Below are 26,278 nucleotides of genomic sequence, written 5' to 3'. Positions count from 1 at the left end.
AAATTGCAAGTTATTTTACGCCTTCTGACCCCTTCAGCTCCTAGAATATTCTTCCTCTCGACTGCCAGCTGTTTGTCCTTCTTTAAGGTTAATATTACAATAATCCCCCCTCGATCGCGGGGGTTGTGTTCCAGACCCCCCCGCGATAGGTGAAAATCCGCGAAGTAGAAACCATATGTTTGTATGGTTATTTTTATATATTTTAAGCCCTTATAAACTCTCCCACACTGTTTATAAATATTCCCTGCACAGTTATACAGCATAACTCCTTTGTATTCTCTTAGATATTAGGCGAGATTCATTGAAATTATGTATGTAAACACACTGTTTATATACAGTAAAACCTAAATATTATTTTAAAGATATCAAGTGTCTCCGATATCACATATGTTACAGCCATTACGATAGACAGGCCACCCACCAGCAATAAACCCGTACAATGCAAGAAAATTGTATACAATATATGTGTGTACAGTGACACTAAACGTACGTACATGTACTAAGTACTGTAAGTAGAAAATTAATTATGGTTACTCACCAACAATGACACGATGACTTGTCCGATAACGATGAGTTTAATTTTACTGCACAACAAAGGAGAGCGTTACAGCCCTTCTAAAGGAGCCACTTCAGGCGACTGTGTAGCACCGCCGTTGTTGTTCTTCCGGCAGTCTTCAATCCAAATCCCTAAAGCAGATTTCATCCAGACTTCTGCCTTATTACATCCACTCACAACTCGCAATGCACCCTGGTTAAAAGAACACTGCGGCCGTAGATCTTATATTCCTTTCCTACTTTTTAAATAAAAAGAATCGTAGCCTCATTGATGCTGTAATGGCGTCCTACAGCGGTGTAGCTTTTTCCTTCTTTCAACAAATCCAAAACGTTTACCTTTTCGGCAATCGTTAACATCTTCCATTGGCGCTTGGGCACAGCCCCTGAAGCAGTAGCAGGAGCAGATCATTTTGGAGCCATAATGAAGGGCTTGACTATGCACAAAGATAAACACAAAAGTTAACTCTTTACACAGCAAAACATGTTGATGCTGAATGAGCGAGACAAGACTTCCTGGTTAACATCGTATTCAGCACACAGGAACTTAACTGTGTGCTCTGATTGGTTAGCTTCTCAGCCATCCGCCAATCGCGTCCCTTGTATAAAAATCAACTGGGCAAACCAACTGAGGAAGCATGTACAGGAAGTAAAAAGACCCATTGTCCGCAGAACCCGCGAAGCAGCTAAAAATCCGCGTATATTTAGTTATGCTTACATATAATATCCGCAATAGAGTGAAGCCGCGAACGTCTAAGCACGATATAGCGAGGCATTACTGTACTTTTCTTTGTCTGTTATAACTTTCTGCTTCTCTTATTCCTTACTTAAAAGCTCTCCACTGGCACTGTTTGTACTCCTTCATATTAATGAACCCTTATGCTGTCACCCTCTTTACTGTTCTCTTTTCCTGACTGTTAAGAAATGTTCAATCTAGAAAAACTTAATTTCTTACTGTTTTGTCTGCTTCTACAGCCACTTGTGCCTAATCGGGCCACCTGCCTAAGTACTGCTGGGTCTTCCCCTGTAATGCTTTTAAGTCAGCTGTGACCTTTTTTCCCTCATTAGGGAATCACTCTTATTTGTTAGTTATTAACTATTTGGTTGTTATGACACCTGTTATTTATTTACAGATGCTGCTTACTGCCCTGCCTTACTGACACTAGTTCAAATGCAAATAACAAGAGCAAGTATACATAACAAGTAGGACTGGTTATTGGCACTGATGTCCCGATTCAGTTCAATTTCAATTCACAGTCCCCTGACTCAATTCGATATCAATTGTTACTTGATTGAAATAGCGTTCAGTGATATATTTGAAGTGGTGGCTTTTTTAGAAATTGTTTAACCATGCTTAGAGAACACTGATTTAATGTGACAGATTTCAGTAACACTTTATTTGAATGGTGTTTGCATAGGGACTTCATAACACGTGCATTAGCATGAAAATACTTCACTAGTAATGAAGAGTTAATATCAGTACTTGGAAGATGTGGAACAAATTATCATTGCTCTTTTTTAAATAAATGAATAAATAAAATCTCACAAAACTGCATTCATTCAAATTCATGATAATTTAACCAACATTAGAGATAAGAGTCCATACCTGTTATAGGGGTTCCTTGTTTTAATACAATGCAATAGAATCTTCTTTATTAAACATCTATTTCATCTTGCAAATAATATTATAAAATAATAAAATATTGCTTCTTAAATAGTAAATATTATTTATTAACCTAATCATGTGTTATGACTCTCCATGTAGAGACCCTTCAACTAAACTGTTAGGCAAATTTATTCCCCTATTGAACATTTAAAATAATCTTTAATTAGCCAAAATTAAAGATACAGAGGGAAGACTCGTTTTTTTTCTATAAATCTACAAGTTACACATATCTTCATTTGCTTACATGTAGAAGTCACGCTAATCAGTTTTTAAAAATATGTCATTATACTTCTTCAGACATAAAGAAAGCATTTTAAAATGAGGAACTAGAGCTCTTGCATGTTGACAGTGGCATTGGATGAGTGGAACATAAAGACAAAGAACTGGCCATTGTGACTTACAGCGCTGCTAATGTGATTCGTGTGGTATAGCTTATGGAGATAGTCATGTTGGCTGCTTTGTGCACACGCTCAATTTGGCATTGCGGGCTGCTTTGAAAATTCCAACAATTGTCAGCTTGTTTGGCCAGGTGAGGCATGTTGCAAAACTTCTGTTGCAAACTTTTTTCACTGTAGCAGTACAGCTAGCTTTGTGCTTAAAGAGAAGCGACATTTATTGGACTTGCCAAAACACAAACTTGTGATTGATACGGTCACATGATGGAACATTCATTGGGAATCCTTAACACTAGAATTACCAGAGCCTACGAAAAAACTCGTAATTCCGTCCCACCTTAAACTGCTTCTTAAATCCCTTCACACCTCTCCGCCAGCGTCCTTTGTCTTCTAAATGGGCTGATAAAGAGAAGCTTGGAGCAGCCGGCTATTCCATCCCCCCACCAATTTAGAACGTGCACGAACTTCAGCTTGATTGAGTATCTGGGAGTGAAGTGGAGTTTTAGAGTGGAAATAATAGATCGTTGTTTGGAACACACGCATTTCATGTCTGTTCCGTTTCTACAGTAATCTGTGTCAACACATTGTTAAAACAGAAACGTTTTTTATATTCTAGTAGTAGATGACAAAATGTAGGCATAAACTATATAGTGTATGAAGCCTGAAGTCCAAATAGCAAAGAAACATTTTCACAAGAATAACACAATTGCTTTTATTCAAAATATAACTGCAGAAACAAAAGCCGCCTTAACATGCGACATTGACAGCACTTTATTGTAACTGCCTCCGTGGTTTAATAGACTCAGCCCCCGCTTGGGAATCAAGAGGTCACGAGTTCGATCCTGCGCCCCTCCGTTTTGAGAAGTAAACTGCTCTTAGTCTTACTGTTTTAGAATAAAAGCATACATTTGATTTCAGTCTGTAACAGCTGGTGCAATTTATGATCCTTGTAAAGGTTAGCTTTTTTTTTTTATTCACTTTTCATTCTCTCAGTCGCGTTCAGAATCAATCCATACAACCCCATCTGACACGGCTGTTTTCACTAAAGGCGCTATAGCTCTGCAGTGTACCACGATGCATACTAACGCCAAACACCACCCCCCCGGGTTCTGACACACAATCGCTGGCGAAGCTGCCTTCTTTGTATCTCACCGTCACTTGCTTTTCTTTTTTTCAGTTTTATTGAGTGTTCCTGCCAGTCCCGCATGTTGCTGTATGCTGTTTCTTTTGTACTCCAGGACATGCAGAGGAAAGAATGGTAAAGACCAGTAACTTCGGCTATATGCAATCATCAGACACTCCCCATCTGCCCGTGTCGTTCAAACACAGGAACATATATTGGTGTAAAAGTATAACAAAAGTGCACTTTTATTCAAGTGCACTTTTTCCATCGCCTTTTCCTGTAAGAAGCAATGTACACACTTCTCTCTATGCTGTGGTTTCTATTACACACCTGAAAGAAAGAGACAATACATGTGAAAATATCCAGCATACAGCAACATGCGGGACTGGCAGGAACACTCAATAAAACTGAATAAAAAGAAAATCAAGTGACGGTGAGATACGAAGAAGGCAGCTTCGCCAGCGTCTGTGTGTCAGAACCGGTGCGTTAGTATGCATCGTGGTACAACGCAGAGCTATAGCGCGTCTGTATTCTGTTTCTTTTGTACTCCAGGGCATGCAGAGGAGAGAATAGTAAAGAGCAGTAAGTTCGGCGCTATATGCAATCATCAGACACTCCCCATCTGCCCGTTGTTTTGTTATACTTTTCAATACTTTTTTACTGCTCAAGCGGGCATGCTCAAAAAATACACGTGTAATGCCACGAAAAGTGCACGCAGACACTTCATTTGCAAACAAAACAAGTGCACTTTTATTCAAAACTACCTGTATAACCGAAGAAAAAGAAAGCAAGTTACAGTAGGCGATTGATACGACAGCTTGCATGGTGCAATGCTAAGAAGTGCTGATTTTCATTCCGTGCTATATAAAATCATCACATTCAAATATTAACAGTTCCCACACACCCAAGGACCGTCCTTCCTACATTTACGACACGTGTACTTGTTGCCGTGTACACACCTCTCTGTGCTATGGTTTCTATTACACTGAATGAGCACCTGACACTGTACTTTCTTCCCTGGGGAAGGTCCGCATCAGAGAATTTCCAGTTCCTGCATAAATTCACACCCGATCTGGCGCTGTTCGTTTTCAAATAATATTGCATTAGTGCGATTATATTTTCACATATATTGTCTCTTTCTTTCAGGTGTGTAATAGAAACCACAGCATAGAGAGAAGTGTGTACATTGCTTCTTACAGGAAAAGGCGATGGAAAAAGTGCACTTGAATAAAAGTGCACTTTTGTTATACTTTTACACCAATATATGTTCCTGTGTTTGAGCGACACGGGCAGATGGGGAGTGTCTGATGATTGCATATAGCGCCGAAGTTACTGGTCTTTACCATTCTTTCCTCTGCATGTCCTGGAGTACAAAAGAAACAGCATACAGCAACATGCGGGACTGGCAGGAACACTCAATAAAACTGAAAAAAAGAAAAGCAAGTGACGGTGAGATACGAAGAAGGCAGCTTCGCCAGCGTTTGTGTGTCAGAACCCGGGGGGGGGGTTTGGCATTAGTATGCATCGTGGTACACTGCAGAGCTATAGCGCGTCTTTAGTGAAAACAGCCGTGTCAGATGGGGTTGTATGGATTGATTCTGAGCACGACTGAGAGAATGAAAAGTGAATAAAAAAAAAAAGCTAACCTTTACAAGGATCATAAATTGCACCGCTGTTACAGACTGAAATCAAATGTATGCTTTTATTCTAAAACAGTAAGACTAAGAGCAGTTTACTTCTCAAAACGGAGGGGGCAGGATCGAACTCGTGACCTCTTGATTCCCAAGCGGGGGCTGAGTCTATTGAACCACGGAGGCAGTTACAATAAACTGCTGTCAATGTCGCATGTTAAGGCGGCTTTTTGTTTCTGCAGTTATATTTTTGAATAAAAGCGCAATTGTGTTATTCTTGTGAAAATGTTTCTTTGCTATTTGGACTTCAGGCTTCATACATTATATAGTTTATGCCTACATTTTGTCATCCACTACTAGAATATAAAAAACGTTTCTGTTTTAACAATGTGTTGACACAGATTACTGTAGAAATGGAACAGACATGAAATGCGTGTGTTCCAAACAACGATCTATTATTTCCACTCTAAAACTCCACTTCACTCCCAGATACTCAATCAAGCTGAAGTTCGTGCACGTTCTAAATTGGTGGGGGGATGGAATAGCCGGCTGCTCCAAGCTTCTCTTTATCAGCACATTTAGAAGACAAAGGCGCTGGCGGAGAGGTGTGAAGGGATTTAAGAAGCTATTTAAGGTGGGACGGAATTACGAGTTTTTTCGTAGGCTCTGGTAATTCTAGTGTTAAAAGGTTTTTGGAACAAAAGCAGTCATCTGAGCAGCTCTGCATACTCTATAGGCCGCAAGGTTGCTTCAGCTGTGACTGGCATGCAGCACGTTTGTCTGCAACACAGTCGTTTTTAATGTAGTGGCATGTGATTGTCATGTTGGAATCAGCTGCTCTAGATGTTCAGCTGTTGCAAGTTAGGGCTACTCTCTCCACATGTTAGCCTCACTTGTATGTTTGAACAAGCAGTAAGCCTAAGAAAATATATTGTTTTAAAATTTTATTTACACTGTCAGGGTTTTTTTTATACTATTATTTCCTAGTTCTGTTCCCCTTAAATTTTGTTTCATTCTGAAACAGTACAGTTGCTAGGATATAAATTCAAGTCACACATGATTTCACTGTACAGATATTGTGCAAATATCAGCTTCTTCTTATGTTTTTTAAAATGTATTTTCTCTTTTTCTAAACACACATCCTTGTTTTCTGATTGTTAGCTAAAACAATTAATATACTGTATGTGTTTAGTTGTTACACTGGTACATATATATTATAAGTACAGTTTAAATATCAAAGTTTAATATATTTCAATAAGTTTTGTTTTTGAAATAATATGTTGTATGTTTTTTTTTTAGAAAATAACAACCATGTCAAAGTTTTCTTGCCGAATAAACTGCTGGAATGTTTACCAAAATGTACTTTTCTGCCCAAGGAGCGCCTGCGGTGGAACACCAATGAGGTATATATATTTTTTTAAATACTTGTGCAAGTGAATACCTCTACTGTTTAAAAGCAGCACTATTGTTTGCACAAGCACACTGCAATATTTAAAAAGTGGTATTTTCATTGTTGATCTGCAGGTTATCTAGGTTTCTCATTTTGACTTTACATCACCTTTCTCCAAATTTATTAGATTCTAGAAATAAGTATTGACTTTAAACTGGACTAAATTTAATTCATTATATGGATGCAGCTTTGGTTCATGTTTTAGAAATCATTATTGCAATAGGCACTGAAGTGTAGTAGAAATCCAGCAAGTGTGTTTTGAAATGAAAGAAGTAGCAAATATTAATAATCAGTAGAAATTTTGGTAATCTACAGTAAAAGTGATACCATCAGGTGGAGAAACATCTCTTTATCTTATCATTCTTATGAGCCTGGAGATTCTAATGCAAGAGTAGGATGCTTTTCTTTCTGGGGTTACACTGATAAAACTGATTATTGCGCTCGCCTACAGCAAATGTAATTTCTTAAAATTCTGAAAGTGTGTTCAGTTTAGAATATTCAAAGTGTTTGCTTTGCGAAACAGTAACTGAGTGTTAATCAGTGGCTTTTTTAACTTTTCAGAATATCTCAAAGATAAAACCATTGTAAGCATTGTATTGTAACAGAGACTGACTTCTCTAAATGGAAAACATTTTGTTTGATTTCCACAAGAAGAAAATGGGCAGTGTAAGTTTTCCCCATTGAAGACAAAGAGAAGTAATGGAAAAAATAAGTTACCTTCTAAAATACATAGGTCACAGTATAGTGAAGTTGGAGAATGTCTTTGAAAATACAGCCATTTACACTTAAAAAGATATAATGTGCAAAAAGCAGATCATTTGGAAATGAAGAAGCGCCTAAGGGCTCGTTTCTACTTCACGCTCAGAACGCGTTCCCAGCATTTATTTGACGCATCCTCTGAGCAGGTCCTCGGAAATTAACGCGACGTGTGCACGAGCTACAGTACCAGCAAAAAGTTACGGATCCTAGTAGGTTCGATGTGTGCGCTTCAATGATTGATGAATGGTTCGATGTGGTGAAGCAACATGTCGACATACAGATGCATTCATGGTGCTTTTATATTCAAGCGTCACATATTCCCGATCGTAATAACGCAATACATTTTAAAAGTTTAACATACCATCTTTTGTGCCATCATTTTTTGCTGGGGCTTCCTCCTGACCTGACAGCAGTGGCAAACAGCAATAGATCACCACACAGAACACATTAAATGTATGATTAAATGTATGATAAATGTATGTTCCAACTCCCTGCACATTTAGAATCCTAAGATTTATACTTGATATCACTTTCATGATGAAATGCAATAAAGTATGTATGTTACATTTTACAGATAAATTGTTAATTTCGTATAAATAGTGAAAACTGTTAATAATTACACACATGGGGGTGACGTAGTGGTGGAGCGGTAGCACTGCTCTCTCGCAGGGAGTCACATCGCTGGTATTCTCTACCTGGAGTTTATATGTTTTCCTGCTGGGTTTCCACAATGTGCTCCCATTTCCTTCCAAAGATGTGCAGAATAAGTGACATTAAATGACACCAGTATATGTGAGTGCTTATATTCACCTTGTGATGAGCTGATGCCTCGTCCAGGGAGTGTTTCTGCCTTGTGCCCAATGCTAGCTGGAATGGACAAATTTCTGGATTGATGGATTTAATCATTAAACATCCTTTTCAGAGATAATGCGGTAAGGTGTCATTGGAATTTAATGGCTGTTCCAGGTAATTCACAGCACAGAAAAGCTGAACCTGTTCTCACCGTGATAATATCTTGCAGTGCCACCTGGTGGATTCCTACAGATTTACGTAAAGTACACATGCAAGTATAAACAGTAAAATGCTTGCTTAGCAGGATTGTCCCCTGGAGCATGTGTCGCATCGCGTGAAGTATAAACCCGACCTACGATGCAGAGCTGAAAAATAAAAACTCTTAGACTATGATTAAAAAAGCAGGACTAATCAATATTTTACAGTAATTTTTCCTAGACAGATTAAGTAGAGTTTATTTGCTTAATAGTTTTATAGTAGGTCATATGACATCAGACGTTGTCACATGACCAGTACATACTATTATTTTGATGTGGCAAAATGATATGTACTAACTAGTGATACAGCAGTGAACATTTCTAGTAGTGCCATAGGACTGCTAGTAGGAAAGTATAATTTATCAGGTACTGTATATTACACTCATTAACAGAAATGAATCATTGTCCAAATGTTAAACAGCTACAAGTAAGTGAAATCATAATTTAGATGTGCCTTAGACATGAGGAGAAGTTCCAATGAAATATTAGCAAAACACTACATCTTTTGATGATTATACAGAGAGAAGTGCTACCAGTCTTAGTAAGGCTTAGATCAAATATATCTCTAGGTCTGGATGACATTTACCAAACCGTGTACAAGGAAGCTAATGTTAATATATATGATCCTAAAACTTGTTTTTCAGGTAACTTCTAGCATTCTAATAAAATTACTAAATTCTGGTGTGTAGTGGATGTTTTCCACTGATGTGTAAAAATGTTATATAGTCTTTGAAAAAAACATGTAGCTGTTTGAAGCAGTTACAAGAATTTTTGGTCATTGTGTGCATGTGACAGCAATATCACAAATGCTCTACAAATGTGGCTTATTTGAGAGGGTTACAAGAAAAAAGCCCCTCCTCAAGAAAGGCTGCATTAAGTTTCGACTGAGCTTTGTCAAAACTCTTCTTGGTGATTCTGAGGCTAAATGGAAAAAGGTGTTATGGTTAGAGGAGACCATAGTCAAACAGTATATCTGGTGGAAAGCCAATACAGCTTACCGTCCAAAGAACACCATACCTGCAGTAAAGTATGAAAGTAGTATCATCCTTTTTTGGCGGTGTTTCTCTGCAGCAGGGACTAGGGCACTTGTCAAAATTGATGGGGGGTGGGGGTGGGGGGAAACCTTGAGGAAAACCTGCTTCCCTTTGCCAGAAAGTTGTCAATTGGAAGAAGGTTTACCCTCCAACATGACCCGAAGCACACAGCAAGGTTGACCACACAGTGGCTGAAGGAGAAAAAGATGAATGTACTTGCATAGCCCAGTCAGAGCCCAGACTTAACCCCTATTAAAAATCTGTGGAGTGACTTGAAGATTGCAGTCCATCAACAGTCACCATCCAGTTTTACTGAGCTTGAACAGTTCTCTAAAGAAGAGTGGGCAAATATTGCACAAAGTTGGTAGAGAAGTATCCCAACAGACACATGGCTGAAATCAAAACAAAAGGTTGTACCACAAAATACTGACATAGGGGATGATCCTTTAAACATTTCAGCGTTTTTTATTTTTTTTTAACAGTTGCTATTTTATCTTTCACTTCGCTTTTATAATTTGAAGTGAGAGAATACAAATAAGAAAATATTTTTGTGTGTGTCTTAATTTCAGGCTGATTTTTTCCTATAGCCACTGAGACATACTAAATGAATTCTTCAATAAATCTGGAAACATTGAGAGAAAAAGAAGTGCTATGCTGACACCATATTACACTACACATCGTATTTAATATAATGTTTTTAATGTACAGCTGGATGATTTCTCTTAGCATGTTGGTATATTATGATGCTTGATTTAAATATTATTGTAAGTATCATAACTGTAACAAGGCATAACTTTTGTGTGTTATATATTAACCTTTATCATTTTTTGGAGTTTATTAATTTCAAACATTACCAAACGTTAACCAGTTGTTATATATACTGTATCTTCCATTTATTAATTATGGCAGATTTTTTACGTTTCCAGCAATTCAATTCTTTCAGGATGATTTGTCAGCTGCATTATGCATTAATGGGCAAAACTACAGTTAATCTTTAGTGTAAGTGAATGGATTAAATAAGATGAGTTAAAGTTAACCGAATAGGGAGATATTTCAGAAAGTTATTTTTAGTCAGCCTCCTTGCTATACTCATTTACGTGATAAGAAAATATTCAAGAATACAGGTAGGTCTCAGTTTATAATGGTCAAGACCTAGTTCTATCTGCATATATAAGTGAGCACATACAACCCAAAATGTTTTCTTTCTAGCTGAACTTATTTTAATTTTCAACAAACAGCTTCCATTTTTTACTTCATCCTACTCAGTGACAAGCTCCAAGAAAAACAGGTTATATCACTCATAAATACATAAGATAGCACCCGGAATCAAATAAGCTCACACAGTCCTTAATATACTGTTCACTGCAATGACAAATGATAAAATAAATCAAATTAGAACATATCTGTAAGCATATAAACTGAAGGATGTCCCTCCATTAGCTTAGCCTATCACTATATGCAGCTGACAAGTACCTAAATGCCAGTAATGCTCTGTTGGTTTATTATTTAGATATTAAAGCACTTTACCATTGTTAAAGGATTATTCATGACTAGCCAACCCGCGGCGTGCGCCGCATAATCAGGCCGTTTTTTTAATAATTTTTAAGCACAGGGAGAAAATTTAACATTTGCAAAATCGGTAATGTAAAAAATCAGCAAGAAAAGCAACATTATAACAATGCACGGAACGAACCAACACACAATCGTCCGTGCGGCGTAGTGAGGTGGGAGGGGGGTGTGTACAAAGTGCAGGAGCATCTAAGAAGACGCATGTTTGTCGCGGATGCGAATTGCTGTATGTAGCGTGTACAACACTTTGCTATGCTGCACGCGGTCGTGTGTCGTAACCAAAAACTCGTTTTTTAAAGACTGCTCACTTCATTGTGTTTTAACCTCAGTTGTAAAGGAATGTTTTAATGATCCCATGGGATACCCCTCGCAAACAGTTTTACACGCTGCATATGGCGATTCACCTCCGCGAGAAACATGCCTCTATTAACAGTCAACGTGTGGGAGGGGGTGTGTACAAAGGGTAGGGACGAAAACAGTGGGAGCATATGAGTCGCACTTAGTGGCAATTCCACGGTTTGCAGCCCGAATGGGGTTCAACGGCTTACGCACGCTCAATCTCATGCATAATTATTTATTGAATGGTAAACACTTCTGGAAAGACACGGTTGTCTAAAACAGGTTAGTGTGAGAATACAACAGTAAGTGAATGAAAAGATGGAACTCTGGAGAGAGCAAAATACAACACAATAGTGAACCCGCAGCATAACAAACGCCGCATAATTATTTATTGATGGTTGAACACTTCTGGAAAGACAAAGGGACACCCCTCGCAAACTGTTCTACACGGCACATACAGCGATTCACATCTGCGACAAACAAACTGTTTTACACACTGCATACAGCGAATCACATCCGCGACATGATTTTTCCTAGATGGTCCTGTCGCATACACACTCCCTGCTCATGTGCCCGGTCGCAAGCCGCGTCCAGCCTTGTTCTCGAAGCATACACACTGCCTGGTTATGTGTCCGCTCGCAAGAGAAACTCACGGAGAGCCGCCCACCAGCTGCCTGTGTGTGTGCCTCTGTCTGTCTCTGGCGCGGCTTTCTCTTGGCGCTGCCTCTGTGTGAACCGGTCAGGCACAGAGAAGGTCAGCTGCTGACAGAGCGTCTCGACTGTTGCAGGGCTTGCATTGGTGAAGCAGGTGAGACGGTAATGAAACAGAGGCACAGGGCTTATTGGTTTTTAAAGACTGATTCCTTCATTGTGCTTTAACCTCAGTTTTAACTGTTTCACACGCTGCATATGGCAATTCACCTCCACGAGAAACATGCCTCTATGAACAGTCAACGTAACTCGGAGGTACATGACATTAACCTGACCTGCACTGCATGTGGCCTCTACAACAGGCGAACATAAATGATGACATTTTTTCTGTGTCGTCGCGTCTGTGTTGGTGGGCGTGGCCCTGCGAGTTGTCGTCGTATCCAATGGTCTTGGAGTTGGTGGACATGGCTCCTTCCTGTGTGCCATAGGTGTCTCACTTGTCGGCGGCTTAGTGAATCCACGCCCCTTCCGACATGCTTTTCATGGTTGTCTTGCCTTAGTGAATTATATATATAGATATTGGTAGGTTAAAACACATATATACAAAGGCAGATATTAAGCCACTGAGCCCACTATTAGAAGAGCTGAACTTGCCAAGTCTGGGTACAGAATCACTGAGGAAATCATATAATAAAGGTCGCAGTGAGTTACTCTCCAGGAAAACTGTTACATTTAAACAAAATAGTCATTTTTATTCATTTAATTTTTATAACTTGGATTTTGATTTTTTTTTAAACTTGTGCAAACCTATATACTATATAGATGTATAAAAAGAATGTGTTTTGAGAATTTATGTTGTTAGTGCAAACGCCTGATTGGTGGGCCTGGACCTTCATATGTGTAAAATGTTTCTAGGTAAAATAAATAATAATACATTGTGTATGTTTGCAGATTATCAATCAACTTGACCTTTTTCAGTGCATGTTCTGACAAAATCATAGGAACAGAACTCATTCATAACCCAACATTTGCATTTATACAATTATTGCAAAAAATTAAAGTATCATTTCAAGTATAACCTCAGAATGTTTGTTTAGCAACTAGCTGACATGTATTTTAAGAAACATATATTCATTAAATTACGTAATTCTTCCAAGCTGTGGCAGAGATAATTCTGCACATTCAATACTGTTTACTGGTATTTGCAACAAGGAACAAGATAAGACATGAGTTTGCCTATTTTTAAACCATATCTAATTTGATAAGGTCTGGCTTTTTTGGTTGCTATACTGGTTTTCATACAATTTAAGTAAAAAGTATTTTAACTTCACTGTAATAAAGTTCTCTATTTTCCTTGTTTTCTCTTTTAAATTATACAATTTTTTTTCTTCAAGGAAATTGCTTCATATCTTATTACTTTTGAAAAGCATGAGGAGTGGTTGTCATTGTCCCTAAAAACAAGGTAAACTGACCCTTTTCAGTTAAGCATGACTAACTCTTTTTTTGTCCATTGTTTTGTTCAGAATTCAGTGTATCACATCACTGGATTTTAATTTGAATTAGGTCTTTTGTTTTGTTGGTGCATTACAATTTTATTGATACCATGAAACGGTTTTGAGGGGGTCCTTGATTGGCTAAATAATAATTTTTAATGCATTTAATTGTTTGATTAATATATAATATATATTCCAGGCAGCATACAGGTCAAATCCCGTTATAGCGAATACTGATGTAACAAAATTTTCGGAATAATAAATACTTTTTGTTGGCCAGGACAGATGTTTATACAACATCATGTTCAATATTTTTCATTTTAACAAATTGTAAATTTCAGTATAATGGTCATTTTTCCTACCAGAAATGGCTACCAAAGATGATAATGTGATGCCAAAAATAGTTAATGCTATGCTTAAAACTTTCGCAGAGTCTCGGGAAACCTGCAACATACTGTCTCTTTCATGTTATACCAAAACATAATGACAGTCTGTTGTGAATTTCCAGTCTAGGGCAGTCTCAGAGAGTGTAGGAGTATAGCCAAATTCTGAGTCAGTGCTGCACTGAACGTCCACATGTATAGATATTGTGCTGTTTCAGTTTCATAGCTCTTCTTAAAGTTTTCTTTGCAGTGAACAAAAAAGTGAGAAGTAGCGTCAGTTTACACTGAAATAAAAATTAACAGTCCTGGAAAAAGTTGATTATGGAATGAAGAATAATCAGAAAATCAGAAAAACACTGTCAAAAATTTTGAAGGATCAAAACGAAAGTAGAAGTCAAAGTTAAGAATCGGGCATTGAGACCGTGTGAATATTTCTCCTAAAAAAAGTTACATCTAACGTCTCATTTTCAATTAAAATATTTTTATCAGTTTAAGAAGCGCTGTTTTTTTTTATACAGATATTTTTTATATAGGTCAAGCTTAGGTCACAGAGTTAGTTGAACGAGAGACAGAAAGGTGAGTCCAGGTTTCCAAGGAAAATATTGGTACTTTATTATTGTAGAGAAGGCAGGTACAGTCTCAAGACTTCATTCAAAATAGGAGCTTTTACTGAAGCACACGATATAGGAGCTACGACATGGCAGTCGTCCTCCTTTAGCTCCCATTTTCAAATTAGAATACCAGTAGCTCTAAATCACTGGTGTGGCAAACCAGGGGAGTGTGAGGAAGAGTAAGTCAAAGCCCGGTGTGAAATGTTCTAACCATCGTTTGACAAGTATATTATGCTAAACCTGATCCTGCAGATGACAACCAATTACTTTGCCCTTGGTTTACCATTTATTAGATGCAGCAGAGCAGCTACAAAGCTGTCCTTGTGTTGCTTCCGTTGCAGATTGCAAATCGCTGGCCACCCCAGTCAAAATGGTGTACATATTTTCCCCCAATATTCGATATAACGATTTTTCCGTTATAATGAAATGTTTTTATGGTCCCATGAATTTCGTTACAACGGGATTCCACCTGCATCAAGTAAAAGAAAAGATCACTAGAAAGATACAATTGTGTTTCAAATACAAAAGAAGGAAGACATAATTAATTTAAGAACAGTTAAACTTACTTTGCCTAATGTAAACTATACTTGACAAATTAGAAAATTACTTTTCCTTCCTGTAGGCCTGTCAAGGAAATAGTATACCCAAAAATTAATAGGTGGACGAATGTTTTTGTTCTGTTTTTGAAGATTACCTTGTGGTCATTTGGACTTTTCAACATCTGCTAAAATTAAGGGAATCAGTTTTCCCTTAATTTCCACAAATATATAAAATTGGGAGTATTAGAAAATGTAGTTTTTCTTAATGAAATGCCTGATTATAATGATTGTTTTAGTTTTTAACAAACTTTTTATTTTAAAATTTTAATTCTTTAGGGGATTTAGATGTAACTGATTTAGATTGTTTTAACTTAAACTCTGAAAGAAGTACATTCTTATTGTGGAATTTAGGATTGAGCAAGTATAAAATTGTCACTAAATTTTCTGAGACACAGAAACCCTGATTTTCTCAGTATTTGTTTTTACTTGTGCAGACCACAAAATGGCTCAATTGTCCTGTACAATAGAAAGAAAGTGAAGTACCGCAAGGATGGTTATTGTTGGAAAAAACGTAAAGATGGGAAGACTACCCGAGAGGATCATATGAAATTAAAGGTGCAAGGCATGGAGGTGAGAAAATACATGAAACTGAAATGTATTAGCTCTTGTAGGACTGGGCAGTTTTTATTACTTTACTGTTGATGTTACAGTGCTAGTTGTTTATGTTTAAGCCCATGTCACATTATGCGACTTCTCCAGTTATTTTCAGTCATAGTCTTCATTTATAATCTTAGTGAGTTGGAAACAGTGAAGCCAGACACCTGAGGTGACATACCCAGTGATGCACTACAATGAGTGTGTGACTTCCTCTGATACAATTATCTTTAGTCATAGCTCAGACATGACATAAGAGGTGTCAAACCAGTGAATGCTCATCCAAAATTTCAATACTTGAAATGTAGTGAGGAGAAATAAGGAGCTTGTGAGTTTTGAACATTGCAAAAAGAAGAAAGGCTCATCTTTGTTGTCTCTTATATTACGTACTAAAACAGAATGGAAAAAAGAGAAACGGATTGAGATTCTTGCAGAACTCGTTGGACCTGTTAACCATCCATATAACACTGCCTCCTCCAGACAGCACAGTATTGGCTGCCTAAATGTGACATAGGCAACAATTTTCAGGAGCATAATTGACACGGTCCAAAAAAGAGATCAGCAACTACAGTCGATAATTTAGAAGTCATGTAATATAACATCGGCTTTAGCTTCATCACATATAACTGTGCATTAGGGTTGACACAATATTAATAAAATGCTTAAAAAATAATTGTCTTGTAATACCATACACAGGAAGGAAAAAACACAGATCATAATTTATCTTTTTAATAAAGAATGACTATATAAAGATAGCAAAATTCTTGCCTCTGTCATTCTCATGCCTTAGTCTGGAGAGGTATGTTAATTTTTTTTTCATTGAAGATGACCCACTTAAAGGCTTCCCAATGCTGTCTCTGTCCTGGTGTCTATTTAAACACAGGGAACTCCAGTTTCTGTATTACAACCTACCTGAAGAAGGGGCCTCAGTTGCCTCGAAAGCTTACTCAGTCAGCCAATTTAAGGTGTCATTTTGCTTGACTTTGCATTAATAATGGATAACATGGTACAACACCCTACTGCTTGAGAATATTTGAATGTTTCTTTTTAGCTAATTTGACTGCCCTTCTGCAGATTGTTTGTTTTATACTGAAAGTCAAAAGATCATTTTGAGCATTTTAGCAGTGGCAAGGCTTCCGCTCCCTTGAGTGTGTGCGGGCATGAGTGCATGTGTATGTGTATGTGTTTGTGTGTGTGCTTGCACATGTGTATTGTGTGAGTCTGAACATGATGTCAGAAGAATGTGCAAGCAGGAAAGTGCATCTAGTAATGATAGATTGCTACTTCTGAAGACATGTATTAGTACTGTTTCAGAATTTCAGAATCAGTACATACTGGTAAGCAATATATAAAAATAAATCAGTATTTTTGAGAACACTGCTGTTGTGTGGAGGCTTCCAAAGTGTAGTATGCTGGAGTATATAAAACATTGTTCCTAATAATGACTTTTAGAATTGTTTGTTAGTATTTTTCATCTCTTTATCGAAGTGATTAAGAACAAAATATCATACCTTTCCGTCCTTGTTTTTAAGCATCTCACAATTACCATAGCCATTTTTGTGTGCTATTTGATAACAGAATTAGGGAAAAAATTTTTTTTACTAAATTTTATTAAATGCTTATCATGCATCTTTAATTGTCATAGGTAGTCTTTTTGTGTTAACCAGTTCAGTTTAATCACTTCCCGGGTATATAATGCAAACTTTGGGTGTATATGTATTTTTTGCATATATCGTGGACTATCTTACAGACAGACCTCAGTATGAGCGTCTCGGGAACTGCAGGTCTGACATTGTAGTCAGCAACACAGGAGCACAGGAGGTCCTGTCCAGCCTATATACATTGGACATTTAATATAACTCGGAGTCCTGCCACGTCCAATAGTTCGCTGACAACACTGCTATCGTGGGCTGCATCAGGAGTGGGCAGGAGGAGGAGTATAGGAACCTAATCAAGGACTTTGTTAAATGGTGTGATTCAAACCACTTACACCTGAACACCAGAAAAACCAAGGAGCTGGTGGTGGATTTTAGGAGACCCAGGCCCCTCCTGACCCCATGATCATCAAAGGTGATTGTGTGCAGTGGGTACAGACCTATAAATATCTGGGAGTTCAGCTGGATGATAAATTGGACTGGACTGCCAATACTGATGCTCTGTGCAAGAGAGGACAGAGCCAACTATACTTACTTAGAAGACTGGCATCCTTCAACATCTGCAATAAGATGCTGCAGATGTTCTATCAGACGGTTGTGGCGAATGCCCTCTTCTACGCGGTGGTGTGCTGGGAAGGCAGCATAAAGAAGAAGGACGCCTCACGCCTGGACAAACTGGTGAGGAAGGCAGGCTCTATTTTAGGCATGGAGCTGGACAGTTTGACATCCGTGGCAGAGTGACGGGCACTGAGCAGGCTCCTGTCAATCAAGGAGAATCCACTGCATCCACTGAACAGTATTATCTCCAGACAGACTGAGGAGATCATTCCTCCCCCACACTATGCGACTCTTCAGTTTCACCCGGGGGGGTAAATGTTAATATTATACAAAGTTATTGTTTGTTTTACCTGCATTTTTATCACTTTTTAATTTAATATTGTTTTTTATCAGTATGCTGCTGCTGGAGTATGTGAATTTCCCCTTGGGATTAAAAATGTATTTATGTATGTATTTATGTATCTATCTATCTGTCTAGGCTTATGATAGAGTGCTACATCAAGAGTTCTGGAGGTGCCTGAGAAAGAAAGGAGTACATTGAATTATGTGAGAATTGTTTGGGATATGTATGCGAGAGTGCAGGCTCTGGTTAAAAACAGTATTAGTTACAGACAAGATCCTAGATAGTGTAGGACTACACCAAGGAGTTTTTTAAAGTCCTTACCTCTTTGATCTGGTTAGCACTAGAAAGGCGAAATTGGGAGAGGAAGTTGGAAAAATGAAGAAGGACTTTGGAAGATAGAGGATTGAACATAAAAAGGAAGAAGATAGAATATTTGAGGTTTAATTAGAGTCAGGATTCAGAAGTTATCCTGCAGGGAGAGTTATTGAAAAGAGTGAATAATTTCACATACCTCGGATCAGTGGTAGCCCAAGATGGAGAATTAGATATAGAGGTAACCCACAGAGTGCAGTAAAGATGGAACAAGAAGGTATCTAAAGTATTGTGTGATGAAATAATTAAAGTAAAGGTTAAAGGTAATGTTTTGAAGATTACGTCCCACAATAATATATGGAGCCGAGACATGAGCAGTAAGGGAGGGCACAAGAGAAGGAATTGGATGTTGCAGAAATGAGAATGTAGAGATGAATGTGTTGGAATTACATAAAAGAACATATTAAGAAATGAGACAATCAGAGGTTAACAAAAGTGGAACAGATATCTAAGAAAGTACAGTAATGTAGGTTGAAGTGGTATGGACATTTGATGTGAACTGACAGTGAATATGTGGGCAAAAAAGTGATGGAAATGGAAGTATGGGGGAAGAGAAAGTGAGGAAGGCCAAAGCAGAGGTGGATTGAATCTAAACAAATCTATTCAGCAGATTTCCACGCATTGATTAATATTTCAGCTTGAAAGTCATCAATAATAACCATGCATCTACTTTTTACAAACTTCTGTATTCACTTTAAACTGATTAGTTACAGAAACAATTAAGGCACTTGGCTGGAGTCAACAACCTGTTCAGTAAAGACTGTATTGTATTTGCATGAATGATGTTCTGTATTAATATGTAAATAAAATCAGTTGAATGAATACTATGTTTATATTGAATAGATTAAAGAAATGACTAGGAAATTTCTATTAAAGGTGATTTTTACATTTGTGACATATAGGGGGCAGTATCGCTCCCTTAAACCCTTGTCCAATACGCCAGACACCAGATAAAAGTCCATAAAGTTGACTTTTTATTAATCAACAGTGCACAAAGGACCCTCTCCTCCACAATACTCATTAAACAAACAAACCACAATACTACAATAAACAATCCTCCAACTCCCAGACGCATTGCCACTCTTCCACCCAGCTCAGCTCGCCGTCTGGGAGCTGTCACATTCCTGTTATAGTCCCTGACCCGGAAGTGTTCCAATCCCCAGGTCATGTGATCCTTATCACTTCCAGGTCAGATAAAAAGTCTTTTTCTTAATCCCGGAATTACGTCACTTCTGCTGTCGCTTTGCCTTTGACGCACTTCCGGGTTATAGGGCACATATGACTCTTTGCTCCTCCCTGCAGCTCCCCCTGTGGTATCCAGCAGGACTGTGGATGAAAACTCCATTTTCCATGATTCCCTGCTGGTCTTTGGGAAACCTCCATGCTGCAGGGAGGGCTCCATCTGGCAGCCTGGGGGTATTGGCCGGGATGACAAGCCGGCCATAGACCACATATTGTAATTGACAAGACAGAAAGACAATTACAGGTTATACAGAGACAACTGTCAACAAAGCAAATAAACAGTAGAGTGTGCCATTATTGTAGTATGGCAACACTGGAAAATGCAATGAAACATTCTTTAATAATCATTTGGAGCAGGTCTCATAGCCAAAATAACCTTTGTAAGTTTAAATACAAAAACAAAAGAAACAAAAGTACATAGTAGCAGGCAAATTTAAAGGATAACATGAGGCATAGTTATAGCTGAACATTTTAAAAATTCAAAAAAGATTAAAGAAGGAGATTGACAAAAAAAGAATAGTGCCACAATGCAATTTATCAACTGGTGTGTTAAATATATTAAAATGGAAGAATGGAGCATAGTTCTGTGGGGACAAACATTTCTGAAACATTGAGCCAATAAATAATTTTATAAAAAAACTATAATTGACAGCTTAAAAATTTGCTCTGTGAAAACATGTTACATGATGGAGAAAGGTATTTCTTATTGATTAATTTGATGCCCAAAAATATAAAAATCACATGAAACAATCAAAACATTTTTTTCGTTGTACATTGTGTGCCTTTGAATTATTTTTCATTGTAATAAATCATCAATAGACCTAATATCCACATTTTATTTTTACATTTTTATAATGTCATTGGGAATGTAGAAGCATTGCATTTATTGGTACTTGCATGATAAAAATACATTGCTTCAGCATTTCTATAGATGGAGGGCTCTTATTGTAAGCACTAATACAGGTTTTCCAGTAGAAAACAATGTGTCCATGATTAAGTTTAATATTTGGGCTGATTCTGACTATCAAAGGCATAATGGGAGTTAGGTTTGGATGATGTATAGAATTCTCAGGTCGATTAATAACCCTCTTAAACATTGTCAATTGATAATGTTATCGGTGGGGGAGGGGCATCACCATTTTAACTGAGTAAGCCAACATTGCTATTCTTCACTTCCTGTAACTTTCAATTTGACCACAGGGTGTCCTCATTGTTAACAGCAATATATTGTAACAAGTTAGGAAAGCACTTTGTTTTATTTTCAACATAATGGACTGATTGGTGGATAGAAGAAAATAGCCTCACTTAGGCAGTTTAGGCTGCAGGTAGAAGTGCTCAAGGTTATCTTATCATCCTTTTAATTATTGCAAGTTTTAGATTTGGAAAAAAACACAAAATATAAGCAGGGAAGTGCAAGATAGGCACAATGTACCATAGCTGTTTCACTTAATTATAGTATGTGAATTTCCCATTCTCTCCAAAGTGCCATTTAAAAATACAATAGCTATATTTCTTGTTAAACCACATAACATTGGCCTTTAGCTCTTCTTAAATGTAAACTTATTAGTACAAAAGATGCTCCATTATAGCCTGGATTTAAACTGTATCCCTTTTGGTTTGAATCCTGTAAATGCCAGAAATTATTCCGCTCTTTTGAGCTTTTAAGCAAGGCCCTTAACCTGCAATTGTTCCGACCTGTGTATGATGTTAACCTGCATCCAGCCCTGCAGACAGGTAATCGAACTTGCATGGAAAACTTGGGGGTTGGTGGCAGGATTGGCACTCCCAATTATTGTAAAAACCTCACAGTGTTTCATTCAACTAGTGTGGTGCTTAGGTGTCACCTGTTGCAAAGCTGCGCTCAGGTCCTAATTTAGAATCCTGAGGTGGGTCATTGTGTGGTGGGTGCAGCAGCACGGTATATCAGTGAATACTCCCAACCAGCCTTTAGGTTCTAATAATCCTGATGGGGATATGTTACTCATTAGTTGCACCACAGCACAGAAGAAGCCTCCTTCTCCTTTTAAAGCCACTCACATTTTCATGTAGTAGGTTTCACTTGTGGGAAACTGATGTACATTTCTTGCAGAGCCAAACACAATTTCCAGCTGCAGTGGTTTACTAATTGGTTTGCTTATTCCTAAAAGCCTTAAAGATGGTATTAAAGCCAGCACCACTGCAGTATCCTTTTGACATGTATACAGTTTCTTCTCCAGAGAGACAGCAGTGTATGAGGTGACACGTGTGGGGACTTTACAGCTGGTTGCAGTTGTTGAACAATCTAAGCAGGATTTTGTCTCATTCTGTTTGCACATTCAGACAGACCGTGGGACATCTATAACTTTGATATAGCACACTTAAAGCTTTGTAGAACAGTCTCAAGCTACCTGTCTTATTTTCTCTTAACAATGTGGCACAGACTGCTTCCACTGCATGCCTTTATTATTAGTATACAAAACTCTTGCACACCCACTATTTTGAACCCTCCTACAAACAAGGTGGTCAGATTGCTAGTTTGCATTTTGCAAGGGAAAATGATAGAAGGTGTTTATATGTCTGCTAAAGATGCACTTGAAGAGTTTCTAGTATAAATGCAGTGTGTGTGCAATGTGTTTACAACCTATCCATATACAATCATGATACAAACTCCTAGTGTAAATTGAATATTTACAATGTGTTGAAACACATGGTTCAGATTATTGACAAACTAATGCCCATTAACGATGTAAGTAATAAGTCATCATTTGCTGATGACATTATCCATCAGCAGAAGTCTACTAGGAGGAAAGAACTTAATATAAATTCTCTATATTGTAAGTATTGTAATATGAGAATCAAATAGTCCAACAAAACTACAAACAGTAGCTGTGTCTCCTCTCCAAATGTTGGGAGCACTTGAATCTTGTGGTGTGAGTGCTAATAGCCCTGTACCATTCGGCACAATGAAGGATGGAGAAAAGTGGCTGTGCAGGATAGCAGCAATCTTTAATAAAACTGCTAGACTTTCTTAGGCACCGTGTATTCTGTCCTGAACAGAAAAAAGCTGAGTGGCAGTATTCTTCTATATGGTGCTAAGTTTAGGTAGTGAACTTCCAGGCTGTTATGCAGCCAGCAAGGACAGATTCCACTGTACTCCTATTAGAAGTTTGTGAGCATTGATGGGGATATCCAGGTTTCCTCAGATGTTTTAGGAAGCAAAAGGATTGGTAACCCCTTTTAAATCCACTCAAAATATTTTGTGCCTAGTAGGTCATCAGTAATAGTGACCCCGGTAAATTTAAAGCTGATAAACCTTTCCATAGCAACCCCTTTGTTACAGATAGATGAGTAGTGTACTTCTTCTTTTAGAGGTGTGCAGTTAGCTCCATACTTTTACTGACATTGATTGTTGACCTGATAACACTATGTCATAAAGTGAACCTGTAAACAATCTCATTGAACTGCTGATCAGGCTTACTGTGTCACTCTAATACAAAATAGATAGGCACAACTAATGAAAGATTTAAAAGGCTAAAATAAAAGTTTAAGTGTAGCAGGTTTAATTAAAAATTACATTATTTTGTCAGTGTACTGATTTGATAGAATTAGAGATACAAAATGATTTATGTGTTTTTTTAATACTGCTAGGAAATGTAACACATGTATTTTCCAAATTCCACTAGCAAAAACAGTGATGCATAAGCTTAGTAAGGTTTGAAATGGTTTGTTTGGCTATTTGTACAGTATTCTAACTTACCTTTGTTTCATTGTGTATTTACTTCTGTTTACAGTGCCTTTATGGCTGCTATGTACACTCGTCTATTGTTCCAACATTCCACCGTAGATGCTATTGGCTTCTGCAGGTAAGTTTTATTATCATACTTTAGCTCTCATTTAAACTTTTGTTTTATGCATTACACCTTATTTTTAAGGTCTGTTTCATTTGTGGATGGGAGCTGCTTAACTGAAAGAATATTTACCAACTGTCATATCACATAAATGTGAATCTTCTTGGATTTTAGAAATGTTATATTAAGGATAGGGTCCCCCACAACCATCAGTCCTTTATAATTTAATGCAGTATGATGCATTATAATTTAAAATGAGAAGATCCAGTGTGGTTTGAGTTCATTTTGGATGATGTTTCTTTGCATTTTGATGCAGTAATTTAGCTTTGCAATGGAATGGTACACAAGGGCCCAATTTCACACACTCTCACATCAGTGTTATGCTTAAAACTGGGTCCTTCTCCACCTCCTCCCTAGCTTAATATATGTTTAAACTCCTCTTTTATGTGTTTTTGTTTTTGCTGTTGGGTTTTCTTGGTTTGTACTGGATTTTTGACCTTGTTACTCTGTATTTTGCCCGTTCTTTTTGAATTGTGCACTGAGACTTTTTTGTGACTGGATTGCTTTTTTAGGTAACTACTTGTGTCTTTCTGCTCTTTGAGCTTTTTTGTTTATGAGTATTTTTGAAAGAAATCTTTTATTTATAAAAATTCTTTCTTTGCATCTTTTCATCTCTTGTGCAAGAGTTTAGTGATCGCTTCTGTAGTTGTGATTATTTTATATTATTGGGACATTCACAAATGTATTTTTTGAACTTTCATTTAGAAGCACATGTTAACCCTGGTCTAGGCCAAAGCCTGCCAGTCTTGGTTGATCTCAGATTGTCTTTGTGTGCTCCCCCTCTGGGTAGACCTTTGAGGATTCTGGCCTAGTTTCCTGACCATTTTGACCATTTTGCATGAGTGAATCACAACAGTCAGCACAGATTTAGAATCACTAGTTAAACTAATTTTTAAGATAATGGAAGAAAACCTGAATCATCTTCTTCTTCTTTCGGGTGCTCCCGTTAGGGGTCGCCACGGTGAATCATCTTCCATATCTTTTTGTCCTCTGCATCTTCTTCTGTTACACCCATCACCTGCATGTTCTCTCTCACCATATCCATAAACCTTCTCTTAGGCCTAACTCTTTTTCTCTTGCCTGGCAGCTCTATCATTAGCATCCTTCTCCCAATATACTCAGCACCTCTGCTCTGCAAATGTCCAAACCAACGCAATCTCACCTATGTGACTTTGTCGTCTAACCTGAGCTGACCCTCTAATGTACTAATCTCTAATCCTGTCCATCCTCGTCACACCCAATGCAAATCTTAGCATCTTTAACTCTGCCACCTCCAGCTCTGTCTCCTGCTTTCTGGTCAGTTCCACCGTCTCCAACCCATATAACATAGCTGGTCTCCGTACCATTCTGTAGACCTTCCCTTTCACTCTTGCTGATATCCATCTGTCACAAATCACTCCTGACACTCTTCTCCACCCTGCCTGCACTCACTTTCTCACCTCACTTCAACAATCCCCATTACTCTGTACTGTTGATCCCAAGTATTTAAACTCATCCACCTTCACCATCTCTACTCCTTGCATCCTCATCATTCCACTGACCTCCCTCTCATTTACACACATGTATTCTGTCTTGTTCCTATTGACATTCATTCCTCCCCTCTCTAGAGCATATCTCCACCTCTCCAGGGTCTCCTCAATCTGCTCCCTAATATCGCTACAGATCACAATGTCATCAGCAAACATCATAGTCCACAGGGACTCCTGTCTAATCTTGTCTGTCAACCTGTCCATCACCATTGCAAATAAAAAAGGGCTCAGAGCCAATCCCTGATGTAATCCCACCTCCATCTTGAATGCATCCGTCACTGCTACCACAGACCTCACCACAGTCACACTTCCCTCATATGTATCCTGTACAACTCTTATATACTACTTCTGCCACTCCCATCTTCCTCATACAATACCACAACTCCTCTCGAGGCATCCTATCATATGCTTTCTCCAGGTCCACAAAGACGCAATGCAACTCCTTCTGGCCTTCTCTATACTTCTCCATCAACACCCTCAGAGGAAACATTGCATCTGTGGTGCTCTTTCTTGTAGTGATGTGTCGTTCGCGAACGAGCCGGCTCTAAGAGCCGATGCTTTCAATTGAACGAGAGGAGCGGATGCCCGTCGAGCAGAGCCGACGCTTCGGCCGCTCCACATCGGACTAGGATCATACCATTATGTGAAGGAAGGAAGGGGGGCAGATGCTCCGAAGACAGCAAGTGTTGGTACAGGCCAGGTACCTGTTGCTGCGACAGACGAGGAGCCAGATTTAAATGCAAGCGCATCGTGAAGAAAAAAAGAAGAGTAAAGAAATGAGTGAAAGCCGAAAA

At 38.1% G+C, this 26,278-nt stretch overlaps 1 protein-coding gene across 6 annotated transcripts in view; it reads left to right on the top strand.

Annotated features, from left to right (window-relative positions):
- The window catches only part of camta2 (calmodulin binding transcription activator 2), a 274,044-nt gene that overhangs the window by 104,310 nt on the left and 143,456 nt on the right, over window positions 1–26,278 (top strand). For all 6 annotated transcript variants that reach the window (XM_039747208.1, XM_039747207.1, XM_039747206.1 and 3 more), the window contains exons 3-6: window positions 6,667–6,770; window positions 13,613–13,680; window positions 15,739–15,874; window positions 23,839–23,910. In XM_039747208.1, the coding sequence (XP_039603142.1) occupies window positions 6,667–6,770; window positions 13,613–13,680; window positions 15,739–15,874; window positions 23,839–23,910 (380 nt within the window). The remainder of the gene's footprint in view (window positions 1–6,666; window positions 6,771–13,612; window positions 13,681–15,738; window positions 15,875–23,838; window positions 23,911–26,278) is intronic.

This window comes from Polypterus senegalus, chromosome 3 (assembly GCF_016835505.1).
Source record: "Polypterus senegalus isolate Bchr_013 chromosome 3, ASM1683550v1, whole genome shotgun sequence".
NCBI classification, from domain to species: Eukaryota; Metazoa; Chordata; class Cladistia; order Polypteriformes; family Polypteridae; genus Polypterus; species Polypterus senegalus.
Note: the sequence above shows the minus strand (reverse complement) of the source record. Positions and strands in the feature narration are given on the sequence as shown.